At 42.7% G+C, this 17795-nt stretch overlaps 1 protein-coding gene across 8 annotated transcripts in view; it reads right to left on the bottom strand.

The window, feature by feature from the left end:
* Window positions 1-593: 593 nt before the first annotated feature.
* The window catches only part of tnrc6c2 (trinucleotide repeat containing adaptor 6C2), a 103964-nt gene continuing 86762 nt past the window's right edge, over window positions 594-17795 (bottom strand). For 4 of the 8 annotated variants that reach the window (XM_079554312.1, XM_079554313.1, XM_079554314.1 and 1 more), the window contains 20 exons: window positions 17046-17393; window positions 9086-11491; window positions 8509-8703; window positions 7745-7899; window positions 7584-7661; window positions 7440-7497; window positions 7071-7213; window positions 6851-6994; window positions 6591-6737; window positions 6344-6463; window positions 6163-6246; window positions 5531-5810; window positions 5288-5452; window positions 4939-5127; window positions 4698-4847; window positions 4482-4589; window positions 3892-4065; window positions 2974-3047; window positions 2748-2887; window positions 594-1227 (listed from right to left, as the gene is read on the bottom strand). In XM_079554312.1, the coding sequence (XP_079410438.1) occupies window positions 867-1227; window positions 2748-2887; window positions 2974-3047; window positions 3892-4065; window positions 4482-4589; window positions 4698-4847; window positions 4939-5127; window positions 5288-5452; window positions 5531-5810; window positions 6163-6246; window positions 6344-6463; window positions 6591-6737; window positions 6851-6994; window positions 7071-7213; window positions 7440-7497; window positions 7584-7661; window positions 7745-7899; window positions 8509-8703; window positions 9086-11491; window positions 17046-17393 (5519 nt within the window). In that variant the 3' untranslated portion in view covers window positions 594-866. Of the gene's footprint in view, window positions 1228-2747; window positions 2888-2973; window positions 3048-3891; window positions 4102-4481; window positions 4590-4697; window positions 4848-4938; window positions 5128-5287; window positions 5453-5530; window positions 5811-6162; window positions 6247-6343; window positions 6464-6590; window positions 6738-6850; window positions 6995-7070; window positions 7214-7439; window positions 7498-7583; window positions 7662-7744; window positions 7900-8508; window positions 8704-9085; window positions 11492-17045; window positions 17394-17795 lie in introns of all 8 variants that reach the window. The other 4 variants (XM_079554318.1, XM_079554317.1, XM_079554316.1 and 1 more) reach the window with 3 other exon arrangements.

The raw sequence follows: 17795 nt of genomic DNA on the forward strand, positions 1-17795 counted from the left end.
TTATGATTTAGTCCCACTGGAATATCAAATCCTTATCTTTGAGCTTATACATTGTGGTTAACATCCACAAACAAGGTTTGACCTACAAAAATAACAAGAAAGAGATGAATGAGTAAAAGGAACATTGATGCTGATGATTGTTAGGACCCGAAACACGGTCAGTACTGCCCCGTGATTGTGGGTCTCCAGTTGTGTCCTTTACCACTTCTGGCTCAGAGGTGAAAACTGTGCAAGATTTTAGCAATTTCTTCAGTTACAAAACCAAAATAAAAAATAAAGGCGGCTTGGGAAGAACCTGGGCCATAGAGCACTTAAGGCTAATATTAGTGCTGATAAATCAAACAAGAACATTGCTAGTAAAGGTCGTTGAACCACTTTGTCATTGGCCATGGACATGCTGGGAATGGTCATTTTAGGTCTTCTTTTGGGATGATTTTTTTTAGAGGGTAAAGGAAAAGGAAAGTCTCAGATGGCAGCTTTGATTGCTTCTCCTAAAACACTTCCCACAGAATGTTATGTATACTTATGGCAAAAAAACAAAACAAAAACACAGTTTTCTCTGTGTTCACTCTTCAGTTTGTTTAAGTTGATCCAAAAAAAAAAAAAAGTCTTCACAAAAACAGAAAAGGAACAAAGGTAAAAACAAAAGACCTGGAGTCTCTTTGTCCATGCGGCGTGGACTCCAGTCTCCTGATTTACAATTCACAGTTCGACATAGTTCAAAATAGTGATACTGATTATCGCCACGTGATTTGCTTGGGTTTAGCTCATGTTCATTGAATTGGTTTTCAGCCTGCCCTGCTCCGCTTGCTTCATGTCACGGTGGCAGAAGGCTGGTATAGCTGTTGTTGTAATGTCGCTTGGCCCTACATGGACTCTCCACTCAGCAGGTCTCCAGGCAGCAGCGTGTTGATGGGGGTGGGACTGGCGATCACGCGGGTGTCCTCTCCGCTCGGCGGCCCCCACAGGTTGGAGTACTGAGGCACGCCACCCCACAGCAGGTCACCGCTGCCGCTTTTAGCCCCACCATTTCCTCCTGCTCCACCGCCGCTCCATTGACCAATAGCGTGGGACTGGGAGCCTCCGCCCATCCGGGTTTGATTGGTTCCTGGGTTGGCCTGCCAGCTAGTGGTGTTGGACCCTAGTGACTGGCCTTGTGCAAAGAAGCGGTTCACCTCGTCCTCACCAGCAAACTCTGCCAGAATAGTGGTGTTTCCAAGCACACACCTAAAACATGACACAATAGCAAGACCTTAGCATGTTGTTTATTAAATAAGTGATAAAAGGATATCACACACATTTATTTCATGGGGTAAATGTTAATTCTGTAGCTTTGGAGCACATTCCCTGCCTTGCATTATTTAATAAATACATATACATATACACATATATATATATATACATATATATATACATATACATATACATATACATATATATATATATATATATATATATATATATATATGTACACACACACATATATATACATAAGTGCTGTCCAAAATATTGTGTTACTAGCGCAAATCAATATTAACTGCACAATTTTCTAATCACGTGATTAGCGTTGTTTGTGACCTAGTGAACTTGTAGTTTTTTATAGGCAGTGGTTCATTTAGATTGTTGCTTTTGCTTCTGTGCCTGCACACCCGCAGGACCCGCCCTGTGGTCAGCTGCTACCGCTCTCAGCAGCGGCTCATGCAGCACAAATCGACAGTACAGCCACTCAGAGGGAGCACACTGAAGATCAGGGAAGAGACCGGTATCACGGATTCATCGCTGTTTGTTTTTATCCTTCACAAAGAGAGTGTCAGCCACTTCGTCTCAGCGTTACCATGGAGACCTGTTACTCACCATTAAATGCATAGCTGCACCATGGGACTAAATTATGTTAAAAAGCTAAAAGGCCTACAATCATTAGATGATAAAGGCTATTTCTTTTGTAGGCTAATGACATTTTATTTTCCTATAATACAACAATATTGATGCTTTGTACATTTTGATTTACTGTAACATAAAAAAAAAATTGTTTATTTGATGTAGCTTTTAGAGCGTGTCCTCACTTTTGACCCTTTGTCCTAACTTTTGAGCACAAGTGTCGTACTTTCCAGTGTCATGGAACTAGTCACCCTAAATGAGAGTATTAGAGTATTATAATGACAATTCAAGGGACATTTAGAATAGATAAAAATGTGCAATAAAATTTGTGATTAATCGCGAGTTAACTATGACATTGATGAGAGTAATCACGATTAAATATGTTAATTGATTGACAGCACTAATACAAGTTCACTAGGTCACAAACAAAGTTAAGTGCGTGTTTAATAGAATTCCGCCGTTAAAATTGATTTGCGTTAACGCGTTAATAACGCGATATTTTGGACAGCATTAATATATATGAAGTATATGAGACGAGTGATAGATAAAGCTTACATAAAGTAAAAGTGGGTCAGTCTTTCTGCACACTGTTTCTATGACAACCACAGTTTGTGGCTTGCATGAGGAAACTGCTGCAGTATTTCCTTGAATTGGTAATAAACATTTTCACTGTAAATACACGTATGTGTTTATGTCGGTCATATACTTAATAGCCTGACATATTTGAGGCACATTTCAAAACCAAGTGAAAAGGAATTTCCCATGTTCTAGTTAAACAAACAAAAAAGAAGAAAGAAAAAAAAAATCACTGTAGAAATGAACTTTGCTTTTCAATCATAACTCATTCCAAGTAAGAGATTTGGGCTTACATGTGCAGAGATTTTTGGGCTTTGGCAGCCTCGTCCTTGGAGCTGTAGCGAACCACAGCATTGCCCTGGGTCAGATTGAGGTGGAATGTGATCAGGGGACCGTGCTGCATGCACAGAGTCCGCAGAGTCGAACCATCAATCTAAAACACAAACAACAAGGATTCAAAACAACAAATCTCAAATGTATAAATCCAATTATATGTTTTATGATTTATAGAGTACATACTTGTGGAGTAAGGTTCCTCAGCACAAGCCAGCTGCTGGTTCTGTTAGAGCTATCTGTGCTCCAAGTGGTTCCCTCTGCGATACATACAAACATGCATATCAAATCAAATATCTGAATAAATTTACTAAAACGGAGCAGTTTTCAATCCTAGCATTTTGGATCAGAATAAGAATAGATTTATTGCCATTGTCAGGGAACAGGTTCACAGACTAAGAATTTTCTTTGGTGCAAACGTGCAACATGAAACATAAAACTTGGTCGATAAATAGTACATTTTATAACTATAAAACTATAAGTGTAAATAGCCAAAGACACGACGTAGTTCCACAGAAAGTTTTTATTCCAGCGCCATGTTCATTGCCGGGCAAAACAGTAACTAGAATCTCGCAGACTCTCGCGATGGTACATTCCCTCGCACAGGAAGTTAACAATAAGGGCATGCATAAAAATAGATTAAGATAAAAATATATAAAACAACAATTTAACGCAGAACAGCATGAATGGATTTACAAATGCATAGATGCGTTAAGTATTAGCAGCAGATAGAAGTGTGGACAGACCACATAGTGCAAAAGAGACAATGCTATACTAAACTGTACTCTTGTACAAATGAAAATTGAAGTCACATGACACTACTCATCTGTGTGAGTGTAAACCTCAAAATGTCAGTTAAACAGGGTGTTCACCAAGTCTATTGACACCACATGCATCACATCCAGCTGCAGTACCAGTGCAGTGCACCTCAAGCATTACTTGACAATGTGAGATTAGTCTCAATGTTGAGGTGCAAGCACAGTTTGTGTTGTAAGTAAGTTTGCAGCAAAGGACCATAAGTAACCGTAGGTTAGTGCAGCGTTACCCATCAATTATACATTTCTTGGAAATTGATTTGAGTGTGTAATGACAACGTTGACTCACCAGAATAGGAGCCACTCCAGCTCTGTGCCAGTCCTAGTGAGTTAGCCCCCCAGGTAGAGGGTTTAGTGTTGGTGAGGCCTGGCGGGGGCCGAGAGGGGGCTGTGGTGCTCCGTGGTCCAGGAGGGACTTTCCACAGCTCATGGGACAGAGAGCCTTGGCTTTGAGTGATGGGCCCTGGAGACCAAGTGGACTTCATGTCAGAGAGTTTACCTTTACATGACAAAAAAAAACAAAAAAACAGATGAGATGAAATGATCAAAGGTATGGTATGAAAGCCATGAATAAAATAACATACTTGAAAGTGACGTGGTAAAATACTAATTACTTTGTAATGGATAAAATAAAGAGATGGCACACACAGGACACATGATACACTCGGGGTTATGAACTACAGTGAAGGGTGAGGACGTTTTATCAGGTGTGGTCACAGAGGAACAACTGTAGGTGAGGCTGCCGTTTGAGGTTAAGGTTAAGTTGAACTCAGGGTTTCAGTTTGAGAGCAGAAAAAAGCCTGTGATAATTTCTTATCACGGCTTCAGTTTCGGGAACTCGGCAGGTCCACACAACAACAGGATATTTTAGTGGTGTACCTGCGCTGTCTCCATCAGAGGACGACAGACTGAAAGAGTTAGAGTAGCTACTGACAGGCCAATCACTGCTCGGCGAGCCATTCTCAAGTGGAGAGGCTGGCGATGTGACTGTGTTTCATATATTATTGGCACCATAAAAGAAAACAAATATGATTTGATAAACAGACAGCTTTGGTTTTAATACAGTAATACATTCCATTATGGCTTTCTTCATACCTCCATTTCTGTCCCGTAAAAGGTATCGATTGACATCATGGATGTTTGTGTTGATGGTAGGACCACTGGAGACACTGCCAGGGGTCATGTTAGGGTCATTCTCAGGGTCAATATTCTGTAGGCCCTTCCATGGAACACCTGGGCAGAACTCTGAAAAAGTTCAAACAGAAATAATTATTATATCAAATCGAGAACAGATGTGAGGCAGACTTTGATTCAACTGTACGTGTGATATTCTCACCTGGAGGCCAGTTAATGTTGTTCCCATTAGAGATCTTCTCATTGGGACTTTTTCCCTGGCCCCAACTGTCAGGGGTGACCAGGGGGCTGGAGGGAGACTCAGTGGACATGAGATTATAAGGGCTGTATGAGTCCTCCAGCTGAGGAGCCTTCCCCGGAGGTCCCAAAGTAGAGGCTGCAGATATGGCACCTTCGAAAAATATGGAAATATGGTTATGTTAAAAAGTAAGCAGTCTAAGCAAAAATATAATGCATCTAATATTGTGAAGGCTTGAGTGAACTGTTGTCTTTGGCCATAAATACTCGCTGTTGTGACTTTGTTGTAACAGGTGGATGTATACCTAACTCACCATGTTTATTGAGGTTGCTCTCCATGTTCGCGACATTGCCAGGCAGGTTGTCCATGGCATTGGAGTGAGTCCACTGCGAGAGACGGGATTGAGGCTGAGGGGGCTCCTTCATGGACAGGCCACCCACCTCCATGCAGTTAACATTCATGTTTGGATTCAGTCCAGCTGTGTAAAAAAAAAAAAAGAATTTGGTAAGAAAACAAAAAAAAAGAGTTGAAAGTTATCGTAATATCTATTACATACTGAGAGGGTAGGTGTTGTAGGTGTTGGGCGAAGAGGGAGGCTCTTTGGTGTGCAGTGTGTCAGCCAGGCTAGGGGCCTGGTGGGAGCCAGAGAAAGGGTCCAAGGATGATTTGCCAGAGCCTGGGCCTCCAGGGGGGACTCCTGGAAGGTGCAGACTAGCAGAGGAGGAAGAGTTGGAGGAATGAGAAGGAAGTTGCTGCTGCTTCATTAGCAGGGCCTGGTACAGCTGCCGCTGGTGCTGCTGGATCTGCTGCTGCATGTTGGTGATTGTACGTGCAACCTACAAACAGAATGACCGCTTGAGTATGAGCAAAAAAAATCAACTAAATAATGCCAAAAAAAGGTAAAAGAACAACATCATAAGTCATTTTGCAGTTTGTAGACAAGAAAGTCATTGTCATTGAGACAATATTAATCCGTTTCTGAAGGCAATCAAAGCATTTTACACGGCAATAACCACATGATAGTCCAAGACACACTGTTCAAGCATGATTTGTCACACCACAACAACTCGGCGTTTCTGTTGGTGGGTTGATTTCTATGCTAGTCAGATGGAAATGGTAGGTGGATCTCATGTGACACAAATCACAAGCACGAATGGGTTCTGGTGCAAGTATTGAATGTTGACTCACTTGCTGCTCTTGTTGTCTAATAGGGCCAGAAACATTGCGTTGTGCCTGCATCATCTGCTGCTGGATTTGTAAACGCTGGTATGCCTACAAACAATAATACATTGAAAATGATTAAAACAATTGTCAAGAGAATAAGTCGGTGTTACCGACTACTGTCAACTCAAAGCACTCTTCTGCTCACCATTTGCAGTTGCTGAAGTTGGTATAGCAGGGTCATTTGTTGAGGATTTATTGGTGAGGTTAAAAGTGCAGGATTCAGACCAATGTTTTTTGCTGCAAACTGCAAGAGCTGTGCTTGAACCTAAAGAGAGAGAGAGAGGAGTTGACAGAAAAGAGGAGACATTTCAGCTATTTGTGAGTCAAATGTTCTCAGTGCTTCAGGTGTTCTTGATAATGTAATTTGAAAGATTCCTGAGTGAATAAACTACCTGAGGGGAGAGAAACTGAGGCACTTGAGCACGTAGACTGGGCTGGGAGGAGCTGAGAGGTGGCACTGGTGGCTGTGGAGGCTGCTGCTGCTGCTGCATGGCCCGGGTTTGTGCTGCTCCACTGCTGCCGAACATTCCACTTGGTATCTGAAACACGGCCAGCGTTTTAAAATATAATATATACTTTTCTTATCCAGTCAATTTTGGTGTCAATGTCAGCGTTACATTATCTAATTTGGGTGTTTAGTAAAGCCCGTTACCTGTCTGTTCAAGTTTTGAATTGCCAGTCCCGGGTTGCCCTGTCCCAGACCCTGCCCTGGAAGGCTACTGTTGGCCAGAGGGAGCTTCAGGCCAGGGGAAGGCAGAAATGGTGATGAAGAAGCATCATCTGACAGAACACCATCCTGCAAAGACACAAAATGGGGGTCAGTAATCCTTCACTCAGCCATCTATCATTTCATGCTGTTAGAGGACTTTTACCTTGTCGAGAAAGGTAGCGCGATCAGAGGAGTCTTTGGAGAGTATAGAGGGTCGGCACACCAGGGGTTTGTTCATGCCATTACTGTAATCGGACATGCCCATGCCCCGCTTGTCCAGATCTGTTTTTTTCTCCAAAAGGGCACCTGGGAGATTATTGAAAATGGTGAAAGGTTATTAGCAGAGTTTCTTGGTCCACAATATTCCAGCTGCATTGAGCAGCTTTTAAAGCATTTCCCCGAGTGAAAAAACTGTCCACGGGTACCCTTGAAAATTATGGCTGCGTTGTACGTCAGTGGGCTTTGGGCTGCTTAGTCTATCACTATTTAGTTAAAAGGTTGTCTTTTTTTCTGTGACGAAAGAAGGACTTACTCATGGCCTGGTCAAGGTTCATGTTGTTGCTTTTTAATGCCTCTTCAGCAGGATCTCTCTGTAACCACATAAAAAAACACATCACATTTCTGAAAATAACAAAATAACACAAGTGTGCCAGTAAAAAAAGATTAGTTTCTATACCGGAAAGCCCATGTCAGTCAGCTGTTTGATCAGACGATTCATGATCCAAGCTTCATCTGGCTTGTTAACCATTTTAGCCTGAACAATGTACAATAAGTCATACAATAAGTCTGAGCCAAAATATTTTGATAATTTAATGAATTAATTAATTGATTTCTGACCTTGTTGAGACCCTTTTTGCCCCAAGAGTTGCAAGAAGAATTGCTTTCCTGGGATGTAGGACTGTTCCACATATCCCCATCTTCTGTGTCCCATTGGCTTGACATACCCATATCTTCTCCTCCATTTCCCCAGCCATCTTGCATAGGTTTTGGCCCTAAGAAAAAATAAAAACAATACATCAATATAAACACAGATTTGATTCTATTAATTTACAATTTGTGTATTTGTTGTGTTTTCAAGTATGTGTATAGCTAGAAGCTTTGGAACACTGTGCTCTTTTATTCACCACTTGGTGTCACTGTTACCATTTGACAAAGTGGAATGTTTTTTTTAAATATCTTCTTGTCTCTATATTCAAAATTGGTAACCAAAAATGAAAAAAAGTTGTTATCTTTATTTATACATGGAAGGACCAATGACACCTATTTCTATGAGAAAAATTGGCTATTACCATTGCATTTAAAAGAAACAGCTTTTTCAATACTTCAGTTAAAACAAGTGCAATTGTGCTTTATATTCTGTGTGTTGTTCCATTTGTGTGCAGCGTAATATCAACACGTTTTTTTATCCTATTTTACTGAGTCCAGTTTTCAGAATGAACCATGTGACCTTGGGTCATAGGTCAACAAGTAAAGTATTCAGGAAGCCTCCAAACAAGTCCCTTAAAATGATTACATATTCCATTGCTCCCCTTTTCCCTTTTAACATAAAACAAGCATATCCCTCCCATACACATATCATCCATTATATGGATTTGTCCTACCTGACTTGCAGGGGGCAGAACCAGGGGGTCCGTTGGCTCTGCCATAGGAATCATGTCCACCGTCACCCCACCCTCCGGGTACACCTTGCGGCTTGCCCCAAGCAGATGTACCATTGTCCACTGCTGAAGTGGGAGTAGCAGGCTCCCCCCAGGCAGGCTCAGACTTGGGCTGAACATTAGGAAGCTCTCCCCATCCTAGGTAAACAAGTAAAAAAAAAAAAAAAAAACAAGGACACGTTTAAGAATTTTCTTCTCAAAGCACATAGTTTAGTTTGATATTTCTAAGTTCTTTCAATTTTTTTTTCAAATCAAAATTTTTATGAAACCGTGAGCTTGTATTATTGTGATGCATCCAATGTGCTTCCCTAAGTGCAGCACTGAAGGTGACCAGCAGGAGGCAACATCCACATGCCATCTTTTTAATCACAACGCTCCAATTATTACATTTATCAATATTATTTGTACCAGAAAACATAAAGGGATACAAACATAAAAATAAGTTTAATAAGTAAGTCTAATATAATTAATTTCATTGTTCAAATTAGGCAACAAGTTTTTATATTGTGGGCCAAATTACCTGGGTTGGCAATATGTGGTCTTTGGGGGCCCACTCCTGGATTAGAGACTCCACTGTTGGGGGATCCATTGTTGTTTCCACGGTGCTGGAGGTGAGTTGGGGGCTGGCCATGATGAGGATGGTGGTGCATGTGGTGACTGTGATGATGACTGCTGTTTCCAATAGAGTGATTGTTATTATTAGGTATAATCATTCCACCATTCTTATTGGGGGGTGGCCCACTGTTTCCTGGGTTTCCAGTGCCATTTTTGCGATCCCACATGTTGACAGTCTTGTTATATGTGTTGGGATCACCCCATGTGGACGTTCCATCATCAATCTCCATCTTCCGGCGAATGGAGGGAGGAGAAGGCTCTTCCCAGCCAGTTGGCTCCATGCCCTGATCTTGTTTGTTGGCAGTGCCCCAGTTAGTGCTGTTCTGCTTCACAGAACTGGGACCAACCCAGGAACCAATGCTCCCACCTCCTCCACTGCCTGTGCTGCTACTGCTGCTTTCCTGAGGCTTGGAGGAGCCCCAGCCTCCCTGCGCTGGGCCATTGGTGCGTGTTGAATCCCCCCAACTATTATTCACAACTGGAGCTGGTTTACCCCAGCCATCACCTCGATTGCCTGCTCTGGGGCTTTCCTTCCATCGTGAACTTCCACCATTGCTACCATCACCTTCCCACATGCTATTGGAGTTGCCATTGTTCTTGGCCTCTGATTCTCCCCAGTCCCCGGTGCTGGAGCCATTTAAGCCTCCATTACTATTTCCCCATCCATGGCCACTTGTGGAGCTCTCATTCCAACTAGAAGGTTGATTTTTTGTCATACCTTCATCCCAACTGGGTGATTTGTCCTCAGAGCCCCAAGAAGATGACCCTCCACTTTTAGGGCCAGGGGCTGGCATAGGATCTCCCCACCCACTGGTGGTGCCATTTTGGGCTTTAGACGGCGGAGGATCTCCCCACTCTGATCCACTCTGCATTGGCTGGGGGCCACCCCAATTTGAAGATGATGACACATCACTATCGCTCTTTCCCCCAGATCCTGGCCTTGGACCTTGGGCCATGTTGGTGTTTACAGCTCCTCCACTAGTGGGAGTGGCCCCATGATTAGAGCCAGAGCCCCCTAAGGTGACTGGACTGCTGCAGCTTTTTGAAACCTCTGCACTGGCTTCTTCCATCTCCCACACTGTATGCTGTCGTATAGGGGTCTGTCCCCAGCCAGTATTACTCAAAACCCGAGGGTCTAAATCCTGTCGGGGAGGAGCAGGAGCAAACTCCATACTGTAAGACCCATCTCTGTTATGAGAGCGTCCCTCACTACTGTCTCCACTGCCCTCACTAGCTGGGGCTGTGCCTGGCTGCTGGCCCCATGAACTAAGTGGCTGTTCCTGGCCTGAACCAGAATTTCCAGCATCAATGGAGTCCCAGCCTTTGGATTTATCTCCACCAGAAGGCTTTCCCCAGTCCCCCCATGCACTGCTTCCATTACTCCCTGCCCCACTGCCTTGGCGGCCCCAGGCAGAGAGGGCTCCAGATGGACTAGAGTCCCAGCCTGAGTCCTTGTGGGAGTCAGCTGCCTTAGTGTCCCCACTTCCCCATACTGAGCTGCCAGTTGTATCCCCATTGAGCTGAGATGATTCTGTAGGAGACTGGCCTCCCCACCCAGTCATCCCATGAATAGGGCTCATTGGCTCCTGAGTTTGATGTTGTTGCTTAGCATGGTTTGGTCCGTCAATGTTAAGGTTAGCAGGTTCCATATTAAAAGACAAGTTAGTGTTGGTGGATGGGTGCTGCGGATCCATTTCTTTAGAACTTATCATGCTAGTCCATCCTCCACCACTTGCATCTGGTCCTCCAAGATTCCCATTCCCATTGACACCAGGTGTATGAGATGAAGAGTTGGACAGCCCATTTGGGCCATTACTGCCCTCATGACCAAGAACTGGCCAAGCTGATGGGTTGGCATTAGGATTGAGGTTTAAGTTAAAATTTGAGGAGCCCCAGTTATTGGGTCCTCCCATTCGACCACCATTCATAGCGTCTTGTTTCCCTTCTGAGCCCCATCCCCTGTTCCCACTTAAGGTGCTGGCAGGTCCAGTCATCATGTTATTGTTTGATTTCAGAGAGGGGTATTGGGCCTGTGGGCCAGCGGCACCTGTGGCCATACTCTGAAAAATACTGCAACCTGTGGTAGTGCTGGCACTGGTGTTTTGGTCAAAACTTGCTGAGCCCAAGGGGCATTCTGCTGTTGAAGGTTGACTAGGGTCAGTACTGCCTTTGATTGAGGGCCAAGAGTCCGTGTCACTCGCGTCAATGATCACTTTGTCCCAGGTGTTGGCACTCGAGGAGCTGTCAACAGGCAAAGATGCTCCCCAATGAGAAGTCTCATAATGGGCACCCAGGCCACTCTGCGGGATATCTGTGGAGGAAAAATTAAATTGATGAGTATCAAACTGTGTTTAAAAATAAGCAGATAGTGATTTAGAAAGAAAGAGAACTACAGAGGTGAGTAGTAAATGGTTACACTGGAGCTGTGGTTCTCAACTAGTGGTACATGTACCACTGGCTGTACTTGGTGTTCTGTTGGTGCTCAGGGTCTTCAAAAATGTTAAACTCTACTAATTTTAATGAGAGATCATTCCATTTATGTTCTAGTAAAGTATTTGAGTTAGGTGTATTTCTGGTTTCCATATGGTAGACACTTTTTCACATAATATAGTCAAATCTCCCTTCTGCTGTCCTCTAACACTCAGCAGTGAGAGGCCCATCCGTCTCCATCGCGGCTTCACAAGCTGAGGCTGTGAGGGGAAGCCCAAGTGGAACGCTGCTCATTTATTGGAATGAAACCAGAACAAGTTCTCATCCATCATTCCATACGCTCTGCTGACCCTACTCCTTCCACCAATAGCACTAATAAAAAAAATAAATCACAATCCATACCATGCTCATGTGAATATTCATGTTGGTACACAATTGGTGGGTTGGGGGCAAATACTGACAATATACTTATATCTATATATATATATCTATATATATATATATATATATATATATATATACATATATATATATATATATATGCACAAACACTTCGCAGTGCTTACTTATTTTTAGAGATAAAGATCCATTGGCTAGGCTTGCAAACCATTAGTTGCAGTATAAACCTTGCACCACAGATTTCTTAAGAACATGAGCAACCAGGCATTTTATTTCACACGAAGCGGCCCTTTGGAGTGTGATCTAATAATAGGCCGATATATACTGTGCAGGGGTAATCAATCAGATGGAGGCAGTTAATCAATGATCTTATTAATGTGAGTGGGTGAGAGTGGGGAGGCTATCGATCCAGTATGCAAACATCTTACCCTCTAGACTAGTCTTCTGTAATGGGATTGAAAACTATTAAGAATTGCTGCTATGCGCGTACACTGAGCCAACACAGTGAGCAACCAACATGTCCTCCAAAACATTTGTTTAGTTGACCATTTACAATTAGTGAGGCATATTATTAGATTAGGAACAAACCAGGTGCATAAGGTGTGGATATGTAGCTTTAAGATACTACTTAACATGCCACAGCGAGAGGCTCAGAGTGCAATTTTTGCCTCAACAACACACTTATCTCCAGTCCCCAGGCAGCCTTATCGCACAGGGTCGTCAGACTGATGGCACAAACACCAATACCAATACATGGCCTGCATTTCTCATAGCAATAAGGCTGTAAAACTAAAAAAAGAAAAGGTCTTAGGCGTATATATACTGTCAACGTGTGCGGTGAAGGAGAAAAGTTTCAAACTGAAACTATATAACAGACTTTTTAAAACAGCTACAGCAGCTTCCTAAAAGTTTTGTTTGGATTAAAACAGGGGCCACGGCGACTGCTTGATGGAATGCATCTGTGGCAGGGGTTCCCAAAGTACAGCCCCAGGGCCAAATATGGTTATATACAAGTTTTGGTGGCCCTCAGGCTTCTTTTTGAATTGGCACTCATCGCCAGAGATGGTACTTTTAAGTTGAATAATTCCACACAATTAAAACCTCAAGCACCTACATTTTATTGTGAGACAAAGCTGGCATTCAGATTCCATCCAATCCTAAATAAAGAGGTGGGGAACATTTTAACCACTCTGCGCCCATACACCCATACATTTCAAAATACAGCCCCCTACGGATCAAGTCTGGACATCACTGGTCTATGGCAATGGAAACACCATAGAAAATTAGGAGAAGTATTGCAGGTCACTATTTATCTCACTTTTGTGAAGGAAAAAAGGACTCTGGATCTTTGCATCAACAAGGTCGCCGCATCCAGATACATGGGGCTAATATGAAAAGAACAAAAAAAACCTTCTAGCATTTTATACAGGTACTTGAGCTCCAGGAGAAATGAGTTTGAGCTTCTAATAATTAGAGTAGCTGCCATCACAGAAATGGGCAAGTATCCAAGAATTAAATGGCTCTCCTCCCCTTTGAATCAGATGAAAGGCAGAGGGGGAGAGGGCGTTCAGGAGAGATGGGGCAAAGTCTGAGGGGGTTGGGCTGGCATTTACAATGACAAGTGACACACAAGAAGAGGCTGTTCGGGAGACACACGTGTAGTTCATGAATGGAGAAAGAATTATCTTTCCAGAATTGTTTGTTCCTTTTTTCTTCAAATTATTCTCTATATAGCTCAATTTTCTAAAGAGACGGTTATCTCTACTCCTAACAAAAGCACTTGTTTTTCTCTAAGGGGGTAGAAAAGAGGAAGGACGAGGGGAGCGTCCCAAGAGGGTTTAAAACCTCATCCTTCTTGTCTGTTTACCTGGGCGCACAGAGGGACAGAAAATAGAGACTGGGAGCATGGTGACTCTTGGGTTCCTCTGACAGAGGCTGGATTAATGAAGCCACCAGGGGCCTCTCAGTCGTGTGCGTGGAGCACATGGGGCAATCCTCAGCTCTCCCGCTTCATTACGACTACAGATACGTCCTTATGTGGTGATTTTAAGTCATACAAGAGTCCATGGTTTAAGTGGATGTTAGTTCTGCATCTTCAAGCATAAAAAAAAATTACCGGCAGAAAAAGCTTGAAATGCGCTGCTACACAGCGGTAGCTACTCCGTAATTCCTATCCTCCATAATCTCCATAAGGACATAGAGGTGCTGTTCCTGTATTTCAGTATTTGTGATGAATGTACACGATGTGTTCAAGAAGAACAAGAAGACAATTAGACATTAACAACAATATTCAGGTCAACTGCACCTGTATGTTGTAATGTTAAGGTACTCTCTTCCTACAGAGACAACATGGGCCTTTTTGGTGGCCCACTACAGGTCCAGTTTGTTTTTAATGATTAGAAAACATTTTAATCACATTTTTTGACCTTTTGTGTTAGTCCTATTTTGGTCCTGTTCTAGACCTGGTTTATTTAGAAAGTTGGAAATGTCCTTATGTGCATCTTGGTGTGACACATTTGAGTCTCACTGCTTTAGGGTTTTATATGATTCCATTTTGGTTGTTACCAAATTTTTAAAGGTGATTAAAGAAAAAGCCTGCACACTTACTCCAAAAGGACTGCATTTATTAAGACTTTTCAATCCAAGTGGATCTTCCTCAGGTCATGTATCAAATTTTTTATGAAATAATATTTTAGTTTACGAAATGCTGTAATATATTTATGAAAAACATTTGTGTTGATCAAATGTATGTAAATAAAAAAAGAGAGGCAAGAAAGCTGCCCTCTGGCTGTATCTCTCTCTGGGTGACTGGCAACCAGCTGTTGGGATGAAGTTCCCACACTCTTAAGGGACCCCCAGCACAGCACCTGCTCTTAGAGAGTCCGTCTGGACGGCTGCTGCTCCAGACTTCCCAATTCTCTTGTCAGCTGGAGGGATGGGGGCAGAGGAGTGAGAGGAGTGTCTGCTTTTAGGACAATTGTGTTTGAGCAAAGGTATTAGTAGTGCCCCTAAATCTTTATAAAGGGCCCAATAGACCCAAGATTACCAAACCTCAAAATCCTGGTTCAGTATGCAAATTAACCATGAACCAGTTGAACTGGCTTCCACAGAAATTAATTAATTGTTAGTGCTCCATCTAAAAACTCTAGACTCTGGGACAATTTGACAAAATGTCTCTCCCTGCCCTCTCCCTCATGGTTTAGCTACTTAATTACAAATACTTGGATTACATGTGTACACGCACATATAAAGCATAAAAATCATGTCCCTTACATTGGAGTCATCCATTTGGATACAGATCAGAGAGGACACAACTAGGTCACACAACTGTTTCTCTGCGCTGCTTCACCATCATTGCACATGTGCTTTGTATTTGCATGAGTACAAAAGTGCAGAGTAGCTGAGCGAGTAGTGACAGATAAACGCCTGGGGCACAGTAACCTCAACAGTGAGGTAAGAGGATGTCCTTAAAAGACTTTGTTTCATTTTATGTTATGAAAAAGAGGAAAATCGAATAAAGATGTAGCATTCATGTTCGTAAACCTAATGCAACATATCGCTCTGGGTTATAACAGCAGCAACTTTCTTAATACAGTATGTCACGGCCGTAGCAATTGCAGGGTCACCAGCTTGAGGCTGTTAGCCGATCAGACAGGAACAAACAGTCTGCACATCAGAGACCCTGGCTAAAGGCAGTGGAGAGAGGGAGGGGCTCGGAGGTTACTTTGCCACAGGCTACAATGTGCTCATGGGCCTTTGGGATATACAGGGCAAGGTAAAGGCTGACCTGGACAACGACTGCAGAGGCACTGCAAGGACATTATAGGTTAATACAGGGGGCTAAACGTCTGTAACTCAGAGGAGGATCTTAGTCAGAAATGTATTTAAGGACACAAACTAATATTGCATCAAACACATTTAAAGGCGTGGTGACATAACTACTACGCTATTGAAAAAAAGATAGCCTGCATGGAAAACAACTTTAGATTAATTTAAACCCTAATCAAAAAACTAACCACGAGTGGTGCTTAATTTGCATATTCAGTCCATCTCCCACTTCAGCACTTAAAACACCGGAACATAATCCGGTTTGCATCACACACAGATTCATCTCGATGATCCTCAGTCTTTTATAGTTGAGACACTTTCACCAAACTTGACCTGACCCCGTCTGTGGCCAAACTCTCTTTCTCGTGCTGATTAGCAAGTTTGCCAATACATAATTTGGATTTGCCCCATGGCTCTAGTCACAAAAGGAGGAAGTGTGCCCTGTGCTGGCCTAAAACATAACTGCACTGTAGCAAATGATCAAACATAAGCATATTATTTAGACACATTATTTTAAGTTATACTGCAAAACATCAAGGCTGAGGGGTAAATAGCAGTTGTAAAATCCAGAAAAAAGCATGATATAGGACTTGCAATTTTCAAAGGAAAGAATCTTTACCAGATCAAAATAACATATGTAGAAAAAGGGAAATGTGGAGAGAGAAACTAGGAACAGGTAATCATTATCTTGGTGAAAAGATGAAAAAGGGTTATGTAGTATTACTACACTATTCTCTGTTATAAGGCACATTACAAGTGATGGCGACATGTTTGTGATTCTGCACAGTATCAAACAGATGGTTAGAAAAGCTGTTCTGAACAGAACACTGTTCTCTGATGCAAGAATAGCTCTGACAATCTTGGACGGGAAATTTAGCTGTTACAGCGAGATAAAAAGTGTACCTCACTGCTTGTGTTAATAATTAATCAAGGTGCAGACAAATAAACGGGATTGTTCTGAGCACAATGAGCGCCTCCAGGCAGACTCTACGTCAGTGATCTGGGACCACAAGCAAGTTCATTAAAAGGTTACCGCTGGCAATGCAGGTCTGCTGTGTGTGTCAGACTCTTTACAGGCTAAAACAGATCTGCCTAGAACATGCTTTCACCTTCATGGTTTATGTCATCTTTTTGTGATTCTAAGCTTTACACAAACTAAATGCAAATAAGGCTAAAATTAAGATATGGAAATCCTTCTCGACACCAACCTGTGAGCCTCTTTCCCGCAGTAATAGAAGCAGAGTTACTGCTGGTAGTATCAACAGTTGAATAAGGTGAGGAAGGGAGGGTGAGCGTGCTGAGAGCTCCGGGTGGAAGCGGCTGGCCTCTTTTCAGCAACTGCTTGTGCTCCTGTTGCCGGAAGCGCGGAGGCACCTCTCGGGGTGGGTAGCGAGCACTGACAGAGGACTGGCACAGCGGCGAAGGGGTTGTTTGACTCTGGAGCGGGCCAATAGACGAGGCAAGCTTGCCATTTGAGGAGAGGGACACAGGGCTGGTCGGGCGGAGGTGGTGATGGGGTAAACCGGGACTGGTCTTAGTGGGACCAGGCTCTGGCACTGGAGAGACACAAACACACACAGGAGTAAGAGGTTAGTTTTGGGGTTTTCAATGTCCACACAACTTATGATAGTGTCCTGTGGGGACAATATACATGGGTAATTTTGCCACTGCTTTCTACTCACTTCAGTCAATTTGAGAGTAAATGTAAGACTAAAAAAAGAGAGAGAGAGAATTGGAGTAAACAGAAATCATTTTGCACACAAGGCCGCTGTTTCAAGAGTCTATGCTTGACTGCTGCAGTGCAATAATAATGCTCCAATAAAGTCATTCTAAACAGTTCCTGTTTTTTTCACAGATATATATATATTGTCTAAAAACTTTAGAAATACATTATAAACTGACTGTCTCCAAAACAAAGACAAACCAAACAAATCATGGGAAAAAAACAAGAGAAACGC

Source organism: Gobius niger (genome assembly GCF_951799975.1).
Source record: "Gobius niger genome assembly, chromosome: 3".
NCBI lineage: Eukaryota > Metazoa > Chordata > Actinopteri > Gobiiformes > Gobiidae > Gobius > Gobius niger.